This window comes from Ursus americanus, chromosome 17, assembly GCF_024610735.1.
Source record: "Ursus americanus isolate L20-20 chromosome 17, mUrsAme1.1.p, whole genome shotgun sequence".
Classification (NCBI taxonomy): domain Eukaryota; kingdom Metazoa; phylum Chordata; class Mammalia; order Carnivora; family Ursidae; genus Ursus; species Ursus americanus.
Window position 1 is genome coordinate 16594235 of NC_142143.1, and position 21159 is coordinate 16615393.

A 21159-nucleotide genomic window follows, 5' to 3' on the forward strand; every position below is an offset into this window, starting at 1 on the left:
ATTCTAGGATGCATTTTTTTCTTCCAAGATTTGTTAGTTCTTGGAACACTGTTCAAAAAATTTATATAAAATATACTATATGTATAAACTTACTAATAGTTATTTTACCCTCAAGAATGACTTACCATGAGCAGCAGACAGAACCACGAAAACACAGACTTGGCAACAGCTACAGGCAAGACGGACTGATACACGGTGGTCGGTTTTCTGGTCCATGCTCCTCTCCTGATTTCCAGAAATGTCAACCTTAGCCTTCTATCATGTGCTTCCTTGCAGCCTGTGCCTCTCCTATCAGAATGCTCATCTCTTGGGCCGCTGGGGTGACTCAGTCGGTTGAGCATCTAACTCTTGATTTCAGCCCAGGTCATGATCTCAGGGTCATGGGATCAGGCCCTGTGTTGGGCTCTGTGCTCAACAGGGACTCTGCTTGAGATTCTCTCTCTCTCCCCCTGTCCCCTGTGCTTGCTCTCTCTAATAAATAGCAAATCTTTAAAAAAAATAAAAAGAATGCTCATCTCTTTACTTACCTGCCATCATTAGACTGAAGCTCTCTTGAAGGCAGGAAGTCTATGTTTCTTTTACATGATAGAACTTCCAGTACCTTGCCTGGGGTTTAGAACCAAGTACATGCTTAATTAATATGCAGTGAATTGAATTTCACTGAACAGAGAACTGATGTTTAAACTGAGCTTTAGAAGGTGCATTTGTTAAGTGGTTTATGGAGGGAAGGGCATTTGGGGTTGAAGGAACAATCTCTGCAAAGACACGACCATGCCAAAGAGTGTATTTTCAAGGACTACAATGACCTCCCCTTGGCGGTGTGCAAAGGGTCATGGTAGGAGATGAACTCAGCACAGTACTCAGAGGCTAGGTTATGCAGGGGCTTGTGTCCCTGTTAAGGACTACAGATGTGACCCTTAGGCAGTCGGCGAGCCAGCCATGGAAGGAGGCCTCCAGAGACTTATGCTGGAGACAGACGGCCTGAGTTTGAATCCCACCTCTGATATTCCGTACTTGTGGGCAGGTTCTTTAAACTTCCTAGACTTCAGTTTCTTCATCTTTAATATGGAGATTATAACAGCAAATACTCAAGGAGGTTTTGGATAAAATGCCCCAGGAGATAATGCAGGTAAAATAATTAACACAGTACCTGGCACATGGTAATGGCTCAATAAAGTGCCTTTTTCTATTACTATTATTGCTCTTACTATCACCAAAGGGTTTTAAATAGAAGAGTGACATATCTGATTCGTATCTTGAGTGAAAGCCAAAGGCCAATCCCCACCATGAGATGAAAACTCAGAACTGATGAGGGTCTTTCCTCTTTTTTTTAAGAAAAAATATACATTTGAGAGAGAGAGGGAGCATGAGCAGGAGGCACATAGGGACAGGGAGAGAGGGAATCTCAAGCAGATTCTGTGTCAAGCACAGAACCCGATGCAGGGCTTAATCTCATGACCCTGAGATCACGACCTGAGCCAAAACCAAGAGTCAGTTGCTCAACCAACTGAGCCACCCACGTGCCCCTCTTTCCCTTTTTTTTTAAATTGTTTTCCACAGTAGTCTCTCAGACCTAAAGGACTCCAAACCTCCTTGGGGTTCTTCAGTTTCCTCTCCTAGCTTCCACAGACTGGTTGTTAGAAAGCAAAACAAATGAAGGATGAGTGAAATATAGGCTGAGGTCATGGGAGTCTTAGGTGGAAAAAGCAGGAATAGTCATTCATTCAACAATGATTTGAAAAGCATTTGTTGTACGTCAGGACATTATGTAGGGACCTGGGAGGGAAGGGGTCATCCTTAGGCTTCCTGCCGAGCAGGCTTCCTTCTTTTGGGGGTATAGTGGGCACAGTCCTGACCTTTAGAACCTCAGCTCTGTCATTTGAGCCTCAATTGTAGCATCTGTAAAATGGGGGTATTGATACTTATGCCTCATCTTCCCATGTCCCAAGACGACTTTATCATACCCTTTCCTCTCTCCTCAAACTTCCAACACCCTCTCACCATCACTGTTTTGAGCTGATGGACTTGCTTCTTATTCTACTGGGAAAATAAAAGCAATCAGAAAAGAGCTTCTTCACCGTCCTCCATTTAATCTACCAACCTACTGTCGCATGTATCAATCTGAACACACTGTCCCTGTTTCTATCCCCATCACATGTGATTTGGATTTCACTTCTTTTTGTCACTCAAGGACCATGCTCCTATAATTGTCATATCACTTTTCATATCTTCAGTTTTCCCCCACTCTTCCAGGACATTCTCCTCAGCGTACAAATAACCAAAGAAATATAGTCTCCTTATTTCCCGGTTCTCCCAGGCTTTTATGTTTTCTTTCAGCTAATTGGAGTTAGATTTCTGTCATTTCCAATGGAAAAACCTCTGGTTAATACAGGAGACATAGATAGGTGCCAACGGAAACAACTTGTATCTATTTCCCCATTGATCTTCAGTGGGTAAAATGTTCCAGCTCCATAGAGTTCATTCTTGCTCTCCCCACTCTTAATTGTCCATCTTTGAACTTCCTGTCACCAACCTCACAGCGCTGCGGGGATTTCAGACACAGTTGGGTGGATGTTTGAAATCCACCCTCACAATAGTTTAATAGAGACAGATAATTTTACATGAAACATTTAAAATTATTCTCATGTTTGCATAAAAATTCCTCTTACATATTTTTCACAGATTATCTGTTGAAGAGGAGGATATTTGGCTTCAGAATTTAAATGAGAGGCATAATAAAGAGAGTAAAATATGTGGGAGACACAGCGCTTAATATTGAGCAGTCTATATTTAATTAAATGATTAGATGAACTAATGAATGAAATGAATTAACAATTTGCAGATGTGTTGTATTCCCAGAGTTGGTTTTGTAACTCAGTTGCTTTGAATTTGGGATGCATTCTCCCACAGAAACAATGTTATGAAGATACTTAAGTGCCAAGAAATCCCACTGAAGCCGTTTACTCATAATGTAGCAATAAAATGTGGAAAAGTAACGGCATTGTGTAAGAACACTTAAACAATTTTGAATACAGGTGTTTGAGGAAAAGTGACTTTAATTAGGAGATGAGGTGGCACACAAAAAATGTTGCAGAGTTTTCCAAGGGGACTTGTGAGCCCTTTCAAGGATCATGGAGGGCATTGTGTCTTTTTTAACATCTATTTTCATATTAAAATGTATGCATTTTTTTCCCTTGGCACAATCTTACATTATTCTTATCATCAGCAGAATCTTTATTGTTTGTCTTCCAGGCAATTAGTAACTGTTTGTTTCCAATTGGCTGGAAGGATGGGAACAAAGCAAGATGGAGAGTTGGGGGGAAATTTCTCTTAATTGGAAAAAAGTTGTAAGAAAAGAATGCCATACTCAGCAAACAAGTATTTTGTTACCACATGTCTCAGTATTTGGGTAAAAGGAAAATGACGTGCTATGCTCTTAGAGGCTTACTTTTTACACAGGGAGTCGGATCTACACACACACACCAAAAAAAAAAAAACACTACCTGGTAAGACACCCTGGATGTCAATCAAGGAGATAGCTGTCCGTAGTGGGTGGTGATATATGCGGCCAGGGACAGGTAAGGAAGAGCTTGAGTCTGGACTTTGGAAGAGGATTTCAGTAAGGAGAGATTTGGCAGAGTATATGAGGTGAAATTAACTGAATGGTACTCGTGGTAGAAATGATAGAAAACGCAGGAAAAGGAAGAAACATGGTGTGAACATGATTCTACCCAAGAAGAAAGAACATGGCAGGAAAAAGGATGCCGGTGATTTCCCATGGAGGCCATATAATGGCTCAGGAAAGGTTGGTGCTGGCTGCAGCCAACTAGGAATGATGGCCTTGGAGTCTCCAAGTGACCAGGCAGCCTGCCATCAGAATTTCAGGTGTTTATAACTCAGATTGTACCTTAATAGACCCCAGTGTTTCTAAAGCATCCGGATAATTTTATCATAACCTGCCTGTTGATTTTGGTTACATGTTCTGTTGGCCAAATCTTACCGATTCCCGAAGAAGGAACTTCTGAGACCCTTGCGTTTGGTATAAGAAGACGTCGTGTGCCATTTGCTCCCCTCCTTCCTTCTCTTCTTCCTCCACCTTCCGTTGTCTGACCCTGACCAACTCACTCATTCTCTGGGGCCCGTTTTCTAACCTATAAACGAGTGCAACAGAACTAGATTATACATTCCTTCCAATTCTAAAACCGCACGTGAAATTTTCCAAAATGACGGAACACAACAAACCATGTGGGCGAGGTCTGATGCCACTGCTCAAATCCTATAGCTCTGGTTTCCACAATGGCTACTTCTGAATGACACAGACGATTCAGTTATCCATTGTTTCTAGAATTACGTGACCTCTGCGCTCGGAACTGTCACGGGGGCACTGGGATTTATCTAGAAAACGTGGTGTGTCAAGTGTAGGCTCTTCGTTAAGCAAGTGGCGAGGGTCACAGAGGCAAAATCTGTTCGCTCCTATCGCCTTCGATTCAAGAGTCTTCTAGGTAGGCGCAAGCAGATAAAACCTTATCGTTCCCCGTTTGGGTCCTTGAGCAGCATAAGTATCCGGCTTGCTAACCACACACCTCGACACCTCGGCTGAGCACTGAGCCGCGGGGCCCACGTGAGGCTCTGCGGCTTCCCGCGAGCAGCGGCGCGGCGGCAGCGGGTCCGCCACACTTCCGGTGGCCAGGCCGCGCGCGTTCGCCACACTTCCTGTTGATCCGGCTCCGCGGAGGGCTGGTCTGGGAGGAGGGCCGGCTGGGCGGGACGGAGGGCGGCTGCGGGGGAGGCGGCCACTGGCCAGGAGTGGGCGCGCGCGGGGCCGCGGCGGGCACGGAGCGTCCGCCTCGTCGCTTCAGCCGGGAGCACCCTCGGCGGCCGCGCCTCCCGCCCTCCGTCCTTCTGCCCGGCCCCGCGCCACCATGCCCGCTGTGGACAAGCTCCTGCTGGAGGAGGCGTTGCAGGACAGCCCCCAGGTACCTCCCGCCGCTCCGGTCCCCTCACCCGGGGACTGGAGGCCGGGGAGGCCCCTCGAGCCCCGGGGGTGGAGGCCGGGAGCACGCTGGGGCCGGGAGGGGGCACCCCGCGGACGGGGCTGGAGAACCCGAGAAAGCCCCCCGCGGCCGGAGTCTTTGTGTCGTGACCCCTTTTCCAGAGTCAGCTGAAACTGACGCTGCCCGGCCTAAACTTGGTCTCCATCGCTTCGCTGAGTGCCTCGGACAAATAAGCTTTTTGTGCCGCAGTTTTGTCATCTGTGACACAGGGATAATAATTGTCCCCGCCTCTTAGAGTTGTCGGAATTAAATAAGGGAATGCCTGTAAAGTTGCTAGCGGGCAAAGTCTGCTACAGAAGAAGCAGTCAGTCTTGGTTATTACTACTACTACTGATGCGAGGGGTCCTGGTGGATTTAGGGCCAAGATGGGAGGCAGAGAGCCCAGCTTTCTTTCCCAGCGGTACCCTTCGGCACGGTTTTCCCATTTTGTCAAGAGAAAATTACACCTGCCCCATTTGTCGCACAGGGGGACTTCATTAGCACGCTCCAGATGGAAGAAAGCCCTTGGAGCTCTTCAGGTGAAAGCTGCTGTGTAAAGCGAACAGATGAGTGCAGAATGACAGGAGTTCGTAATTCGGTGCCCTTTTCTTCAGGGAACTTTTTTTGCTCCGCATTAGCCTTGCCCCAGCTTCTTATCTACTCTCCTGGTTCTGTATCCCTGGCTTTATTTAAATCATCTTTTTATCCCCTGGTGTCTCAACTCTTGAAAAATTCGAATGAGATTAACACGTTTTCCTTCTCTTTTCGGTCCCTTTCCTTTTTTCTTAGCAAATTGAACTGCCGGGGTGATCTTTTGATGGACTAACCTACACCCACTCTGCATCTAGTCGGTTCAGTATTAGCAGTCAAACGGCTGTGTGCTTAGTTGCCTTGTGTCCATTTCTTTGTGATCTTCCTTAGGTAGGAAGTAAGAAACTTGAGCAAGCTGTGACTTTTTTTTTTTTTTTTTTAACTGGCATCCGCTGGTCTGATTGACTTTTCAAAGACCTCTTTGAAGTCTCTAGACTTGTGGCATTTTAATGGGACCGAAGCCCTTCGGAGAAGTCATTTTGTCCATCCTCACACATAATGTGAGATATGAAGATAATAATGTAGAATTTCTACGGATACCATTTTGAACAGGGATTTCCGTTTGCTTCCTAGTCCGGAAGTTCAAAGATTTATTGCTTTCCTAACTGATCATGGTGGTGGCTGAGCCAGGTCAGAGCGGTTGCACTCACTGATTCTCCTATGCTGCTCTCACTGAGAAGTCAAGTTCTGCATTTCTGACTCTCACATACGCGAATACGCACCATTGCTGAGTGGTTTACAGCGTTTGCTCAGCTGGGAGGTAGCAGAGAACTGGCAAACAAGTCAGGAAAACTGGATCCTAATTCTTGCTCTACCACTAACTTACCATGTGATTGGGGCAAGTCACTTACCCTCACTCTGTGGCTGACTCAGTTTTCTCATCTGCAGAATAAGGGACGTGGAGCAGTTGATCTTTAAGGGGCTTTAGAAGCTTAAAATTATGTTGCATGGTCATAACCTTGAGCTTATATGTGGAAGAGGAGGCTTAGTGGCATTGGCATTCCTATATGATGTTCTTCTTAATGTAGGGAATTGTTACTGCTTTGGGGACTTAGGTGTCATCTTACCAGGATTCTTCATGAGGTTGTTCGATGGAAGCTAACATTCAAGAAGGTCTCTGATAATCATCAGAATATATTTATTTAGCAGTCTTATATAGGACGTGTGCCTAAAGTGGCCTTATTCCCGAGGAAACCCATAGATTTGGAACCGGAGAAAAGCTAATCTAATTCCTTTTATGTGTAAAGAGTAAAAACAATAGCAAACACCTAAATCACACGTGTATTTTATGCACCAGGCATTATTCTAAATCCTTTACCTGTATTAATTCACTTTATAGTCCCAATAATCTTTTGAAATAAGTCTCCTATGAAAATTAGCAAGGAGCAGAGAAGTTGAATAACTTGTCCAAGATTATACACTATACAAGTGGGGGAGCCAGGATTGGAACCAGGCAGTCTAGCCTGTATTGTTCAAGTTGGCCCTGCTACCTGGCACCTGGCGTTTCTATCATCGGTGACCTAAAATGTTTTGCTGAAAGGAAAAGATCCTAAGAAACCATCTATTGTTTGTTTCTTCTAGTTTTATGGAGAGTAGTTATGAGGGTTGCTGCAGCAACCTGCACATGATTCATTAAGTGAGCACAAAAGCGTTTGTAATTGAACTCAGTGACCCAAGGAGAGCTGAATAGCAGTTGACCGCCCTTAGACACATCTATTCATTTCGTCCTTTTTAGTTCTGCACGGTGTATTGGAGACTAGTCTGTGTGTACGCATATCATTTCTGGTTACATCTGATATGTGAGATGCAGAACGTTTTGGGGACGAACCTACTCGTCTCCGTAGCTGTTTGTGAGCCTCTGGTTCTTGCCAGGCGCCGCTAGATGCTGGGAACACAGTGACAGGGTAGGAGTGCCTGCCCTCCACGGGGCACAGTCTGTCCCGGGAGACAGATAAGGAAAGCAGTGCCAGGGCCACGTGAATGGGCTGTGGTAGGAACACAGACGCAGCTTTGAGCAGCTGCCACGCAGACTTCTTCAGGGGCTTATTGGCTTTTGTGTAAGTAGTCCGCTTTTGAGATAAGGTGAAGACAAAAGCAGTATTGCTTGCTGTTCTCTTGATTTTTGTGTGTTTGTTTCCTTTGAAGTTGGCAAAACTGAGGCCCAGAGAAATTAAAGACTTAGTTCTGAGATTATACAGTGAGTGGTGCGACTGGGAACAGCCCTGCTTGACCAAACCAGGCTTTCTTTACTGAAGCAAGAGGCCTCAAAACAACCTGGTGGTTATGTCTTTACTGTGGAGAATAATGTGTCTGTTTTATAATCAGAGTTATTAAAATTGTGCCATTATATGATCAGATGCTATTCTGGAGAATAAAAAATGTCTAGGACTATCTTATTAGGTACCACCCAGTTTCTTTAAGATGGAGGGATGATGTAGCTGAGGCTGTAGGTATCCTTAGGCTGTTTGGTTTTTTGGCCAGGCATACTCTTAAAAGTGTAGGGTAGTAGGAAAAGGATGGAATTGAAATCCTGATTCTGCCATTGCTACCTTAGGCAAGTTACTCGACCTCTCTGAGCTTGTGTTTCAACATGTGTAAAATTAGAATAAAATTAGTTACTTAATGGGATTCTTAGGAAGAATGAATAATGTGTGTAAAGTGTCTTCATGCCTGCATGTCCTAGTAACTCCATAAACGATTGCTGCTGTTATCTTTATAAGTGATCGGCATCAGGGTCTTTCGAACTTTTAAGTAGGGTCTTTGATGTCTGGTGTACCTTCGGCTGGTCCTTGGTCTCATTCCTTACATTCCAGATAGAGAACATTCCTGTTGTTCCAGATACAAATTTAAGCAGATATGGAGCTGATAATGTGGATATCAAAACAGTGCCTAAGATAGCTGGGCAGGTTTTTTTTTTCAGCAGTGATCATGGCCTAGTTAGAAAGGCTGGCTTTTTCTTGCCAGGGCTAATGGGGGTGGTCATGGTAAACATGTCCAGAGTGTAAGGAAACAAAACACTTGTGATATAGATTTGGCAGTTATTACAGGGGAGAGTGTGACAGGATGACCGAAGGGAAGCCGGCTCCAGGCAGGACGTGGGCTGTGGACCACAGAGCATGCCCACTGATAAAGCTCAGCCAGCTGGGTGACAGGTGCAGCCTCCTGCAGGGGAGGAAGTGTGGCTGTTGGTGCCGGTCAACCCTGGATTGACGTCCCAGCCCTGCTGCTTCCCAGCCATGGGAGGTTGAGCAAGTTTCCTGACCTTGATGAGCCTCAGTTTTATTATCTGTAAAACAGGGTTATGTATCCATGGTCTCTACCTCATAAAGTTGTTGGAAGGATTAAATGAAGTAACAAATATTTAGTGCTCAGCACAGTGTCTCACAGGAGGTACAGAGTAAATGGGAGGGCTTGTTTTTGTTCTCTTCGTGGAGGACATTTACATAAGCTTTCTCTTTTCATCTTCTCATTTTCCATTCGGTTTTATTCCTGAGAGTTTTAAAAACAGTAAGTAGGACTCAACTAAATGGATATCAGTCGTAGTTAGAAAAATGAAATATCCTCAGTCACTTGTATCATTCTTTCCTTCTGATTTTCCTAGACGTGTTAGTTAGAGCAGAGAAAGATACCAGAACCATCATAAACGAGAGTGAGCTCCTCCAGCATTGACACCATGAACGCAAGGAGACAAAAAGGTCCTTTACTATTAGATAACATTTATGGACAACCGTGTGGAGAAGTGTCACTGTGGTGTTCAAATGAAATCATGCAGAGACTCTTGCCCCTTTCCTTTCAGAGTCTCCCAGACGCTCTGTCTGTATCTGCTCTCTCTATATCTTCAATAAATTCTGCTCTCACTTAGAAAAAATGAAATCATACCTGCAAAGCCCTTAGTGTCCAGCATATAATAAGCAATCACAGTTCATTATTTTCGTAATCAGTATCATCTGCTGGCACTATACCTCACACACTGCTAGGCGCTTTATGTATATTTGTTATCTCAGTAACCCTACAAATTAGTGTTGCAGCCTGGATTTGGACCCAGGACTGACATGGTCCCAAGGGGATCCCAGATGCTTTGAGAGGCGCAGCAGGCTCTAAGCTCCTGGAGAACATAGAGTCGGTTCTAATGACCTCTGAATCGCAGTTCCCAGCACGATGTTTCAGCAGAAACCGGATGAAGGCAGAGATGCATGCATCAGTGAATGAATACAATCTTTTCCCTCCCCAAAATGCAAAGTATATTAAAAAGATAGAATGAAGAGTTTGGAACCGATGTTTTCCACCTACTGGTTGACATCCATGCATCGATTACGAGAGCCAGTGGGTCACAGTCATGATTTTTGTTTACAAATGGAAGAGAGCGGAATAGAACAGAAAAAAATCGGAGTGTATATGCATACTAATGATAAACATTGTTTGGTAACGTGTTTCATACCATTTTTTTAATTTTAGAAGGCTTGAAGACCTCTGCTCTGGCACACAAATTTATATACCCTATGAACTCTGATGTTTTGCTGTCGTTGAGAGCTTTGTAAAAACCTGTCTTACATTTTCCATGCTCATTGCATCTGGTCCCTCTGTTGATAAGGATTGATACTGAAGAGAGTACCTTGGTCTCAGAGAAGGTATTTTTAGCTTTGAAGGGGTCAGGCAGAGCCAGGACAAGTGTGTCCTGCTGCGAAGTACGCTGGAGTTTAGGGGACAAAATCCAGGGGAGACTGAATGATCCAAACACCCAGGTAATTAATTGAGGGTGCTTTGAAGTCAGTCACTGCTATCTTACCTGAAGTTAGAAAAAGAAAGAAGGAATTGAAATGCATACGCAGGGAGGTAATGAGCCTTAATAGATTGTTCTCTGTAAAATGCTTTGATATTATCGTATTATAAGCATTTCTGTAACTTACTGTCCATTCTGTGCCTAATGGATTGTTTTTAGCGATCCCATTATCACTGACATAATATTTTAAATGCCCACTGTGCTGGACACATTAAGTAAAGTCCCTTGAGTAGATATGGTCACTTATGTGACACCTCAGTGCTTATTTAGACACCATCTCCTATGTCAGTATTTCTTCAGTGTTCAATGTGTCAGGCTCTGTGCACAAGAACAATAGGAAATACCTTCCATCTAAAGACATTGCTCAGCTGCTCCGGGGCCCTGAGTAGTTAGCCTTCCCGAAGGAACAGAGCTAGCATTCTTGCTAAGTTGCGATTTCAGTTTTGTGCCCAGATCTGCTGCTGGTGGACCCAGGGTATACGGAATTTCCTGGCTACAAGTTTAAAATTAGTTAAATAAAAGATGACGAAAGATGTGGAAATTGACTGTAGTATCTTAAGAGGAAAGAATGACGCACTCCTGCGAGATGTCCAAGTTTGCAGAAAACCAGACAGATGGTTAGCTGTTGGGGTGATGCCGTGCTGGGCGTCCACACCCCAGGTAAACACACAGGCCTGGCGTTGTGTTCAGTTTATGGGCTGGAAAAGGGAGGCTGCCTTTTTAACTTTCTTTTTTTTTTTCCCAATTGGATGGACTCTCCTTGTGCTTAGGTAGGGGCTAAGTTGAAACAGGTAATAGCCCTCAAGTCTTACTCTTCAAAAACTGGCTTTCCTTCTCTGGCCCTGACATTCGAATTGTATTCAGTTTGCCCCCTCATTGTAGTCTGAAGGATTAGGAAAGTAGTTCTAAATCAAAGCTCCAGGAATCAGCTCTTCCTAGTATTATCAGTAAAAGAATAAAGCCGGAGAATTGGCACCTTCCTTCCCCATTTCAGAGGTGCGCACGCGCGTGCGTGCATGTGTGCGTGTATGTTTTCTACCTCCTTTGTAACTTTTCCACTTAGAAATAAAATCGACTTCTTTTCTTCTTTTCTCCTAGACTCGCTCTTTACTGAGTGTGTTTGAAGAAGATGCTGGCACGCTCACGGATTACACCAACCAGCTGCTCCAGGCCATGCAGCGTGTCTACGGAGCCCAGGTAGCCTGCTGTGCCCTCCCCCAGGAGGAGTAGAGCGGGCGCCCCCTGCCCTCATCTTGAACTTCTCTCAAGAGGCTGAGAAATAGGAGTCAGAACAATATCACTGAAAATTTGGAAATAAAATCAGAATTGTTCTCCTCACTTCTGCTCACGTTAAAAAACGGAGGACAGTCTGTTTTCTCTGCTTAAGAAAGTGGGTAATTTTCCTGAAACTAGTAAAACCAGTAAAGAAAGACCACGTCACTGGTTCTGATTTTTTAAAAAATTCAGCCCCAGAGGGGAACACTTGAATCTCCTCATCCTACTTGTGAATGAGCGGGGTCAGTATCCTGAGACATGCTCTTTGCCTTTCTCGTAAATGGGAGTCTTAGACGTCGGGGCAGGCGGGTAGAGAGGGTTTTCCACGTGCTTCCTCTGAAAAGGCTTGAGTCACACTTCTGAAACTATCGGGTGGCTTCTTTGTTTTGAGGAACAAATACCTCCGACTTGCAAAACAATGGAAAATAAATTGCTGAGTAGCAGAAGTGAATCTTTTTAAGATCGAGAAATGCCTGTGTATCTTATGTTCTAAGGGAAGACTTACAAATTACTTAAAATTTATTATGTTGCATGTCAAAATATTATGGCAGTCGATGCTTTTGATTATTGATTCCTTGCTGACTTAAATCTGTATGTGTCAGTGTTTCTTTTTCTCATTGATGATCTCTAAAGAGATACCACAGTGTATAATATATACTAATAATTGTGTGTAGTCATTTCTTATATAACCCTTCATATATGATCATTTATTATTATTGTTTTATTAGTCATTTATTCATATTGTATATGGGAGGAAGACTCAGTCCTTGCCATTAGAGAGCTTTCGTTTGGGTGGGGAGACAGAGAAAACATGTATCTAAGAGTGTTAGCACCGCTGGGAGAGAACGTCGCCTAACCCAGAGGAATTGTGCTCAGCACCCAAAGGGAGGAGGATTGTGACAGTCGAGATCAATTGAGTATTTTGTAGCTTCTGGGCCTGATTTCAGGACTTTCATATGGATTGTTTCATTTAAATTCCTCAGGAACCCTGTGAGGTGGGCATTGTCACCATCCTCATGTTATGGGTTAGGAGACTTAAGGATTCCAATGACAAATGACTTGTCCAAGTCCACCCCATTACTACATGGCAGAACAAGTCAGCCCGAACCTGAAGCCCAAACTCTCAGCTATGAAACCTGGGGCAGCCTGAACTAGGGGAGTGGCAGCAGAAATGGAAAGAAGTGGGTGAATTTCAGAGGTGTTCTGGAGGCAAATTGGTGACTGATTGGAGGTGAAGGGGTCGGATGTGTGAAGGATGAGTCCGAAGTGATGTCCAGGTCTTTGACTTGAACAACAGGGTGGATAGTCGGGAGCACACGGAAAGAGACGGAGGTGTGTGTGTGTGTGTGTGTGTGTGTGTGTGTGTGTGTGTGTAATGGCAGGGATGCCAATGGTAATTCTTTCCTGAAGGCTGATTTTGAGGTGTCCATGGGATATCAAAGTGGACATCAGATCTAGAGTTCAGGCTGGGGATACAGATTTGCAAACCCTACTGTATTACACAAGTGTAACTTAATTGGGACTGATTTTAAAACCCAAACAAATCATGTGCTCATGTGTGATATTACTTGTTGTTTTGGTAAGACATTCAGAAATTGGGGATGTATCATGGTTGATTTTTATAAAACCCTATTTATATTATATGTTTTTATATTCCCTATATATTCAAAATTTAAGAAAATAGAAATTTTTTTCCCACTGGGCTTGGACCTGAACTTACTTGCTATTCAGTAATTTGAATATTGTCATTAAATTATTTGTCTCCCGTTTAAGGTTTAGGAGCCCCACGACTTAAGGGACAGTGTCTCTGTCACTCCCAAGAGTCTCTCTGTTCTGCCTCTCCATGTCTGTCAGAATCATTTACTTGGAGACGTCCAGATGCTTTCTTATGCGTTTTTTTCTTTTGAGCCAGAAAACTACATTTTGCCAAAATTAAGTGGGTCGTGCATTCCAAGAGTCTGTAAACCGGCTTTTAATTCACACCACATGATCATCACATGGGTTCTGTACTGGCCAGAAACCCTTCCTCCGACCTCGGCATTTCCTGCAGCAGAGGCTCGCGGGAAGGGCTGGTTAGGGCTGCCAGACGCAGCGACAGATGCGAGCAGTGGCCCACGGCACCCGGACCGGCTGGGTCAGGGTCAGTTGGTTTTCAGGTTTCTGTGAAGGCTTAGGTGTCTTATTTTGTTTCTTTGTAATTAAAAAAAGAAAACTTCTTTGACTCCTCTTTGATGAATTTGTTTATATACACGTATGTATGGGTGTGTGTATATGTATGTATAGTAATACTTATCAGTGTTTTCACTCCACTTTTTTCCCCTAAGTTATGTTTTCTTGGTTTATTTAACATTATTCCTAAATATTTTACACCTAGACCTGTTGAATTAAATTAATAGGGTTTTATAATCTCATTCTTAAAAACAGAGGCACTTAGCAAGATGTTTTTGCATTATTGTATTTTAAAAAACCAGGTTCATGGTTCTGATAAGTGATAAATGTTCACAAGAGGTACTTTGAATCAGATCGCATGGTAAATTTCTGTATCCTGATAGGGCGAATGCCATTGGACCTCAATTTTCGAAAGAGGAAGAGTGAGGAAAAGTAGGGGAAAGTTCTGTGAGCAGTTTTGCTGACTGTAGCCGATTTGGGGGGGAATTTTAAATTTTATTTGACTTATGTGCTAGAATGAACCTATAGTCCATGGCTGTTTTTCACCTTTAACAGTGGTCTGTGAAGTCACGTCTGGTCTTTTGACTGTCAAATGTGCCTTTGCACGCCGAGGGAACTGAGTACCTTGTTAGGGGTCATTTGAACGAAAGAAGCAGTACATGTTTCTCATACACTAATAGCAGAGATGGGTTACATAAAAAGATCTGCTGTCTTGAAGATGATTGGCTAAATAAGTTTAAAATCTCTTAGTGTTTGAATAGATGCATCTGTGTCCATATTCAGTTAAATCTCAAATTTTGTATTTCATACAATTGTTATACAGAATCACATAAATAATCAAAATATCTGCCGTAATTTTGTTTGTGGTTTTTTTTTTTTGGAGAGGTTAAAATTTTTTAAATCTTTTAAGAATGGATTTATTAGGGTCTTACAGTGAAATTTACTTAGGTAATCTCATTGCGAATATCGTGGTGAGAAAACAGCGGTGAAATGTCCCCAGCAGCATTAGCGAAACCCAGCAGTTCTTGGAATCTGTCTCCTCCAACAGATAATGAACCTCTGTAGTTAGTGCCTTCAGTCTGGATAGAATTTTTTTCCTTCTTTTTTTTTTTCTTTAAGTAAATTTTGGGTGGATTTTTTTGAAGTGAGAACCATGGTTAAAGCCCTTTCATTTTCCTTCAGCAAACCAGGCTTATTCAAACATAGTTCTGTCTCTACAACTGTTCTTAAACCTGGAATACAGAACTACAGATCCTAAAAACAAAAAGCCCAAATTGGAGGTGGGAATAGTATCTTTTCAAATTGGGGTAATAGGTAACAGGAGGTGATAGGAGTAAAATATTTTGAAGAGAAGATACACACAAATTGGGTATTATAAAGAAAAAAAATTTCTTTAGAAATGATGATAACAGTTGCTTGAACAACATGAGTTTGAATGGCACCGGTCTATTTATACATGGATTTTTAAAAAATAAATACAGTACTGTAAATGTATTTTCTCTTAAGACTTTCTTTTTTTTGGTAAAGATTTATTTTAGAGCACGAGAGAGAGTGAGCGCTCACACACAAGTTAGGGAAGGGGCAGAGGGAGAGGAGTCCCCGCTGAGCGTGGAGCCCAAAGGGCCTTGATTGCAGGACCCTGAGATCATGACCTGAACCAAGACTAAGAGTTGGGTGCTTAGCCAACTGAGCCACCCGGGGGATTTTTTTAATAACATTTTCTTTTCTCCAGCTTATTTTATTGTAAGAATATAGTATATAATGCATATAACATACAGAATTTGTGTTGACTGTTGATGTTATCAGTAAGGCTTCTGGTCAGCCGTAGGCTATTAAGTTTTGGGGCAGTTAAAAGTTAGATGCAGATTTTTGGGTGTACAAGTTGGGGCAGGCCCCTCTAACCCCTGCTTTGTTCAACGGGCCCCTGTATAGAGATCTCAAGCTAAGCTAGCTAATGCAGCACCTTCTGCGAAACAAAATGGGAGGAGTGGGCTTCCAGGAGTGTGAGCTTATTATAGCGCCAGGGAAGGATTTGGAAGGCAGATAGGGTCAGAACTGCGTATTTTAATAATAGAAATAATAGTCTCCGTTTATTGGGCACAGAAACTACCATACGCTAGGCTCAGTGTCTCCTTTGTAGGATCTCGTTTAGCTTTCATAAGAAAGGAGAGGCGTTACTATAGCGTGTGTTCGCAGATCAATAAACCAAGACTCAAGTTATATATTTTGCGTGATATCACGGTGACAGAACTAGAATTTGCACTCAGGTCTTTGACTCGAAGATCTGTACTCTCACCCTGAGCCACTGTGCTCTACTCTTTTGACACACTGACCTCCAGAAGTGGCAGCAGAGGCTGAGGAAGTAGGAGCTTTCCACGGTGGTTCTTGTCACTATAGGACAGGCACACAGCTGTGGAGCACGGCAATTCCCCTTTCGCTGTGGGTTCACTTTCCCACGTTCCCATTACCCACAGTCAGCTGCAGTCTGGAAGCAGGTGCTGCTCCTCCGGACATACCGTCAGAAGGTCACTAGTAGCCTGGTGCCACGTCATGGCCCTCATTCCATCTCACCACGTAGGCATCATCATCTCACATCATCACAAGACGGAGGATGAGTACAACACGATGAGATATTTGAGAGAGAGACCACGTTCACATAGCTTTTATTACAGTATACAGTTGGCCCTTGAACAATGCAGGGGTTGGGGTGCTGACCCCCAACACAGCTGAAAATCCTCATACAACTTTTAACTCCCCCAAAGCTTAGCTAGTAATGGCCTACTATTGACCAGAAGCCTTCCAGTGACATAGTTGATTAACACGTATTTTGTATGTTGTATATGTGTATACTGTACTCTTAAAGTAAGCTAGAGAAAAGAAAGCATTATTAAGAAAATCACAAGGAGGAGAAGATACATTTATAGCACTGTATGTATTTATTGAAAAAAATTTGCGTGTAAGTTGACCTGGAACAGTTCAAGCTCATGTTGTTCAGGGGTCAACTGTATTGTTGTAATTCTTCCATTTTGTTATCATTGTGAATCTTTCACTGTGCCTAATTTATAAATTAAACTTTATCATAGGTATGTATGTGGAGGAAAAAACAGCATATGTAGGGTTCAGCACTAGCCACGATTTCGGGCATTCACTGGGGGCCTGGGAATGTGTCCCCCAGGGAAACGGAGCCCCACTGTATGTGAGAGGTGGAGGTCAATTCCTTTTTGTATCTTGAAGTGACTTCCCTTGTTGAATTAGTTTTTATGCATAATTGTTTTAGTCAGTGCATTTTAATAGCCCTGAAAACCAGTCAAATTGAGGTTGATATGACAGGGACTGAGGAGAAATATGTATGTAGCTTAAGTGAGGGAGCAGAGAGCCTGAGTGGTTTCTAGAAACCGCTTCGGAGACCGGGATTCCTGCACTTGTTTTGCATGCAGGATCTACAGCTTTTCCTCATGATGGCTTTGACGGCATTCAGATTAGTATGAAAGATGATTCTGGGCGAGGCTCATTCACTTAGGTACAGGGGTTAAGTGTGTGGCCTTGAACTCATCAGATCTGAGTTCCAGTGCTGGCTTGGCCACTGTTCTGTGATGTTGGGAGGGTCACTTGTTTGCCTGAATTTCCTTATCAGGTAACAGAGACCGTAATCATGGCCGCCTAATTGATTGTTGTGAAGGTTAATAGAGTTTACCTGTGAAGGGCTAAGATCAGTTCCTGGCACGAAGGGCTCTGGATGTTAATCATCTCCTAAGTCTTATAATAACAATAGTTAAGATAGCACGTTATACTGGGACTGTTATTTGGGTTCAATGGGAGCTTGGTCCTCTGATCCTGACTTTGTTGACAGAGCAGTCTATACTTGCTCTCTTCACTTCCTCACTGGATATTTGATTGCCGGTTCCTCAAGCCCCCTCGGTCTGGCCTCCCTCCTACCCTTGCCACGATGGGGGCTTATTGCCAAAATCGCAGCCTCTCCACCCTTGGGCCCTGGGCAAACACCTGATCCTTTAATGACACCCCCCTTGAAGCAGTTTTGCTTTGGTTCCTGTGACAAGGTCCCTTCTGGTCCCCTCCTGGTTCTCTGCCCGTCCTTCTAGGTCTTTCTCCTTTCTTGGCACACTGTTGCTGCCTACCCCTTAAGTCTTGGTTCTCCAGAATCGCAGTGGAATCCTCCTTTGCTCCATCTCCATTTGCTTCTAGATCTAAGATCCCTTCAGCAAGCCTGGCCATTTTGGGATCTGTTTCTAGTCTTTGTCTCTGGGTCTTTATGCAAGACATTTGCCTACTGGTTCTATGGGGAGTGAGGACTCAGATCTTACCCGATCTAGCACTCCCCTGATCCATCTTCCTGCCTTCGGGACGTGTCTTCCCCTTCCCATCCCTCCTCCAGCCAAACTTCCCTCCCTCCCTATCTTCATGTCCTTCCCTGGCTCCCAGTGCAGATGAGTTTGAACTCCTCAGCAAGGTGCGCAAAACTCTTCACGAACTGAGTATCAGGCTACTCCTCTAGCCTCGTGCTTGGCTGTTCCAGAATATGCCAGGCCCTCCACATGTCTTGAGACTTGGCTCTGCCATTCCTGCTGCCGGCAATCCCTATCAGCCCCTCGCTCTGACAAACGGCCTTCCCGGCTTTAAGACCTCACCTCAGAGGTGTCTCTGGCACCTTTCCTTTCTTCCTGCTCTCCCTTCGCAGCAGCCGAAGCTCGCCTGTGCGCCCGGCTGCCCCTGACACTTGTTGATCTGAGCACTTCCGGTGCAGCGAGTGCGGTTTCCGCATCCCTCCGGACCATGAGATCCCAGAGCGCAGACTCTCTGTCTCCACTGCCCGCACCAGGTCTGGCCCCTCTGAGTGTTGGAGCCGTGGGTGTCATAGGTGTGGAGTAAAGGACTGAGTTGGGGACATCTGCAGATGAACGCCAGCGCAGCCCAGCCGTGTGCTTTGTCGTCACTCCCAAATCCCTGCAGGTCCTCTGCGTCCTAGCCCCGGGTGCTGTCGTCCATCAGTCATCCTACTGGAGGCCGGTTTCCTTTGCTTTTGCCTCCTTCCTCACGCGCTGCATGCTGTTTTGGCCTCAGAAATACTTCTCAGGCCTCCACCCCTTCTGCACGTTCTGCGTCGGGCTCAGACCGTTCTCATCCCTCACTCGACCTCTTCAGGTGGTCTCCCGACCCTCTTCCGTGCCCTTCAGTGCTCCCGTCCACGACAGCCATGCTTGAGTTTTCCTCTGCTTGTGTCGGATCTTGTCACTCTCCTGCCTGTTCCGTTGCCTCCAGGGTAACCTCCCCGCCCCCAGCGGGCACCTCTCACGGCCTGCCCCCCAGCACAGTGTCCTGCCTTCATTCCTTGAGCTCCTCACTACTCCTGGGCGCGGCCCAGCTCGAGGGCTCCTGGACCCTGGCTTTGTGGTAAGCACGTGGCGACTGAGACTTTCCACAACTGGGCTCGAGACAACATTGCTGGGATGGAAGCAAGGGCCTCCGTGGTGACTTTGGCCCCAGTGGATGTCCTCTGCCCCTGCTCCCGGCCTCTCCATTGCCGTTCACCATACATGTGCCGCCAGCAGGGGCCTTTTGGGTGGCTTGGGGTGACAGTGACAATTCCGTGAGCGCTCCATGCCACCCCAAGATAAACAGTCCTTTGCTAAAAGTTGATTTTCCTTTTAGGTTTGCTGACCACTGGTATTTCTGCCTTGGCAGGAGCCGTGAAGTTTCCATCTAATATAGGAGATGCTGTCAGTAAACACTTCCGCAGGTTATCTTTTTAAAGGATTCTTAGGAGGCATTAAATAGCATAGTTAATAGCCAAAGACCGGTTCCAGAATGTCACAGAAATCTGACTCGTAGAACTCCATTTAGAGTCTAAATTTTAGGCCACCTCTGTTGCTGAACCACAGCTAGACAAGCGTGGGATTTATGTTCCTATCCAGAGGCCCAGCGAGACAGGTTTGCACTTTGGATTGGAAATAGCATAGTGTTAAAAACGTGGTATTTAGATTTCAAGTCCGGCAGATCTGCTTTGGGTCTTTGCCTTGCCGGATATTAGTTGTGATTTTAGAAAGTTATTATCCTTTCTGAGCCTTTGTCTCCTCGCTTGTAGAATGAGAATGGTATAGTCCTTACCTGATAGGTGCATCGTAAGGATTAAATGTGATAATATATGAAAAGCACTTAACAGCCCCGTCAGGTACCTAGGAAAGCCTCGCTGAGGGTTAGCAGCTGTCTGCGTTACTGCTGTTGCTAATATTTACTCTGCACCCAAGCTCCGGTTCTGCAAGGCTTGTTGCAGAGATAATTGTGTGGGCTGACCTCACAGGGTGTGGATTAATGGGCTAATGTTGGCAAAGCATTTCATAAAACCTCTGTGTACCATAGATTAAGTGTGAGTAAGATTAAAGTTGGTCTAGTTCAAAAGATTTTTCACGGCCTGTGTTCTGCACAGAAGTTCACTTCTTTTCAGGGCCGGTGACAGGCCATTTTGGACCTGTCGTTTGTTCCCCGTGCGATCATACCGGCAGAGCAGAATCTTGTAGCCTGAAATCACACACATCTGAAAATACACAGCATTTTTACGGGGTATTTCTGGGAGAGACTTGGTGGAGTCCAGCTGTATGCAGTAGCTGTGGAAATCAGCAGATGAATGCTGTGCCCCCTTGTGGCTCTGTGCCGGGGGACCGGAACCGCCCCCCCCCCCAGTAGCCTGGGTGCAGCGTGACGCTGGCAGTGCCCTGGCAGCCTTTTCCATTCCATCTGGAGTGTTTACCACTAAGTGGTAGAGACGAATTCAAGTAGCCTGTGCTTCTTGCTTAGTTTGAAGGCAGGGAGGGCAGTTATCATGTCTGTTGACCAGTCTCTAAAGGATGCAGATAGGGGCGCCTGGGTGGCACAGCGGTTAAGCGCCTGCCTTCAGCTCAGGGCGTGATCCTGGCGTTATGAGATCGAGCCCCATATCAGGCTCTTCTGCTATGAGCCTGCTTCTTCCTCTCCCACTCCCCCTGCTTGTGTTCCCTCTCTCACTGGCTGTCTCTATCTCTGTCGAATAAATAAATAAAGTCTTTTAAAAAAAAAAAAATAAAGGATGCAGATATGGGGCAGTAATATTTTAGATTAGCTAAAATAAAGAATGACTTAAGAGAGTAGAAAATGGGGGCACCTGGGTGGCTCAGTTGATTAAGCGTCTGCCTTCGGCTCAGGTCATGATCCCGGGGTCCTGGGATTGAGCCCCGTATCGGGCTCCCTGCTCTGTGGGGAGCCTGCTTCTCCCTCTCCCTCTGCCTGCTGCTTGTGCTTTCTCTCTCTGCCTCTCAAAAT

At 44.8% G+C, this 21159-nt stretch overlaps 1 protein-coding gene across 2 annotated transcripts in view; it reads left to right on the forward strand.

The window, feature by feature from the left end:
* The first annotated feature begins 4733 nt into the window (after positions 1–4733).
* Positions 4734–21159, forward strand: part of APPL2 (adaptor protein, phosphotyrosine interacting with PH domain and leucine zipper 2) — a 50245-nt gene continuing 33819 nt past the window's right edge. For both annotated transcript variants that reach the window (XM_045779973.2, XM_045779974.2), the window contains exons 1-2: positions 4734–4976; positions 11503–11601. In XM_045779973.2, the coding sequence (XP_045635929.2) occupies positions 4923–4976; positions 11503–11601 (153 nt within the window). In that variant the 5' untranslated portion in view covers positions 4734–4922. The remainder of the gene's footprint in view (positions 4977–11502; positions 11602–21159) is intronic.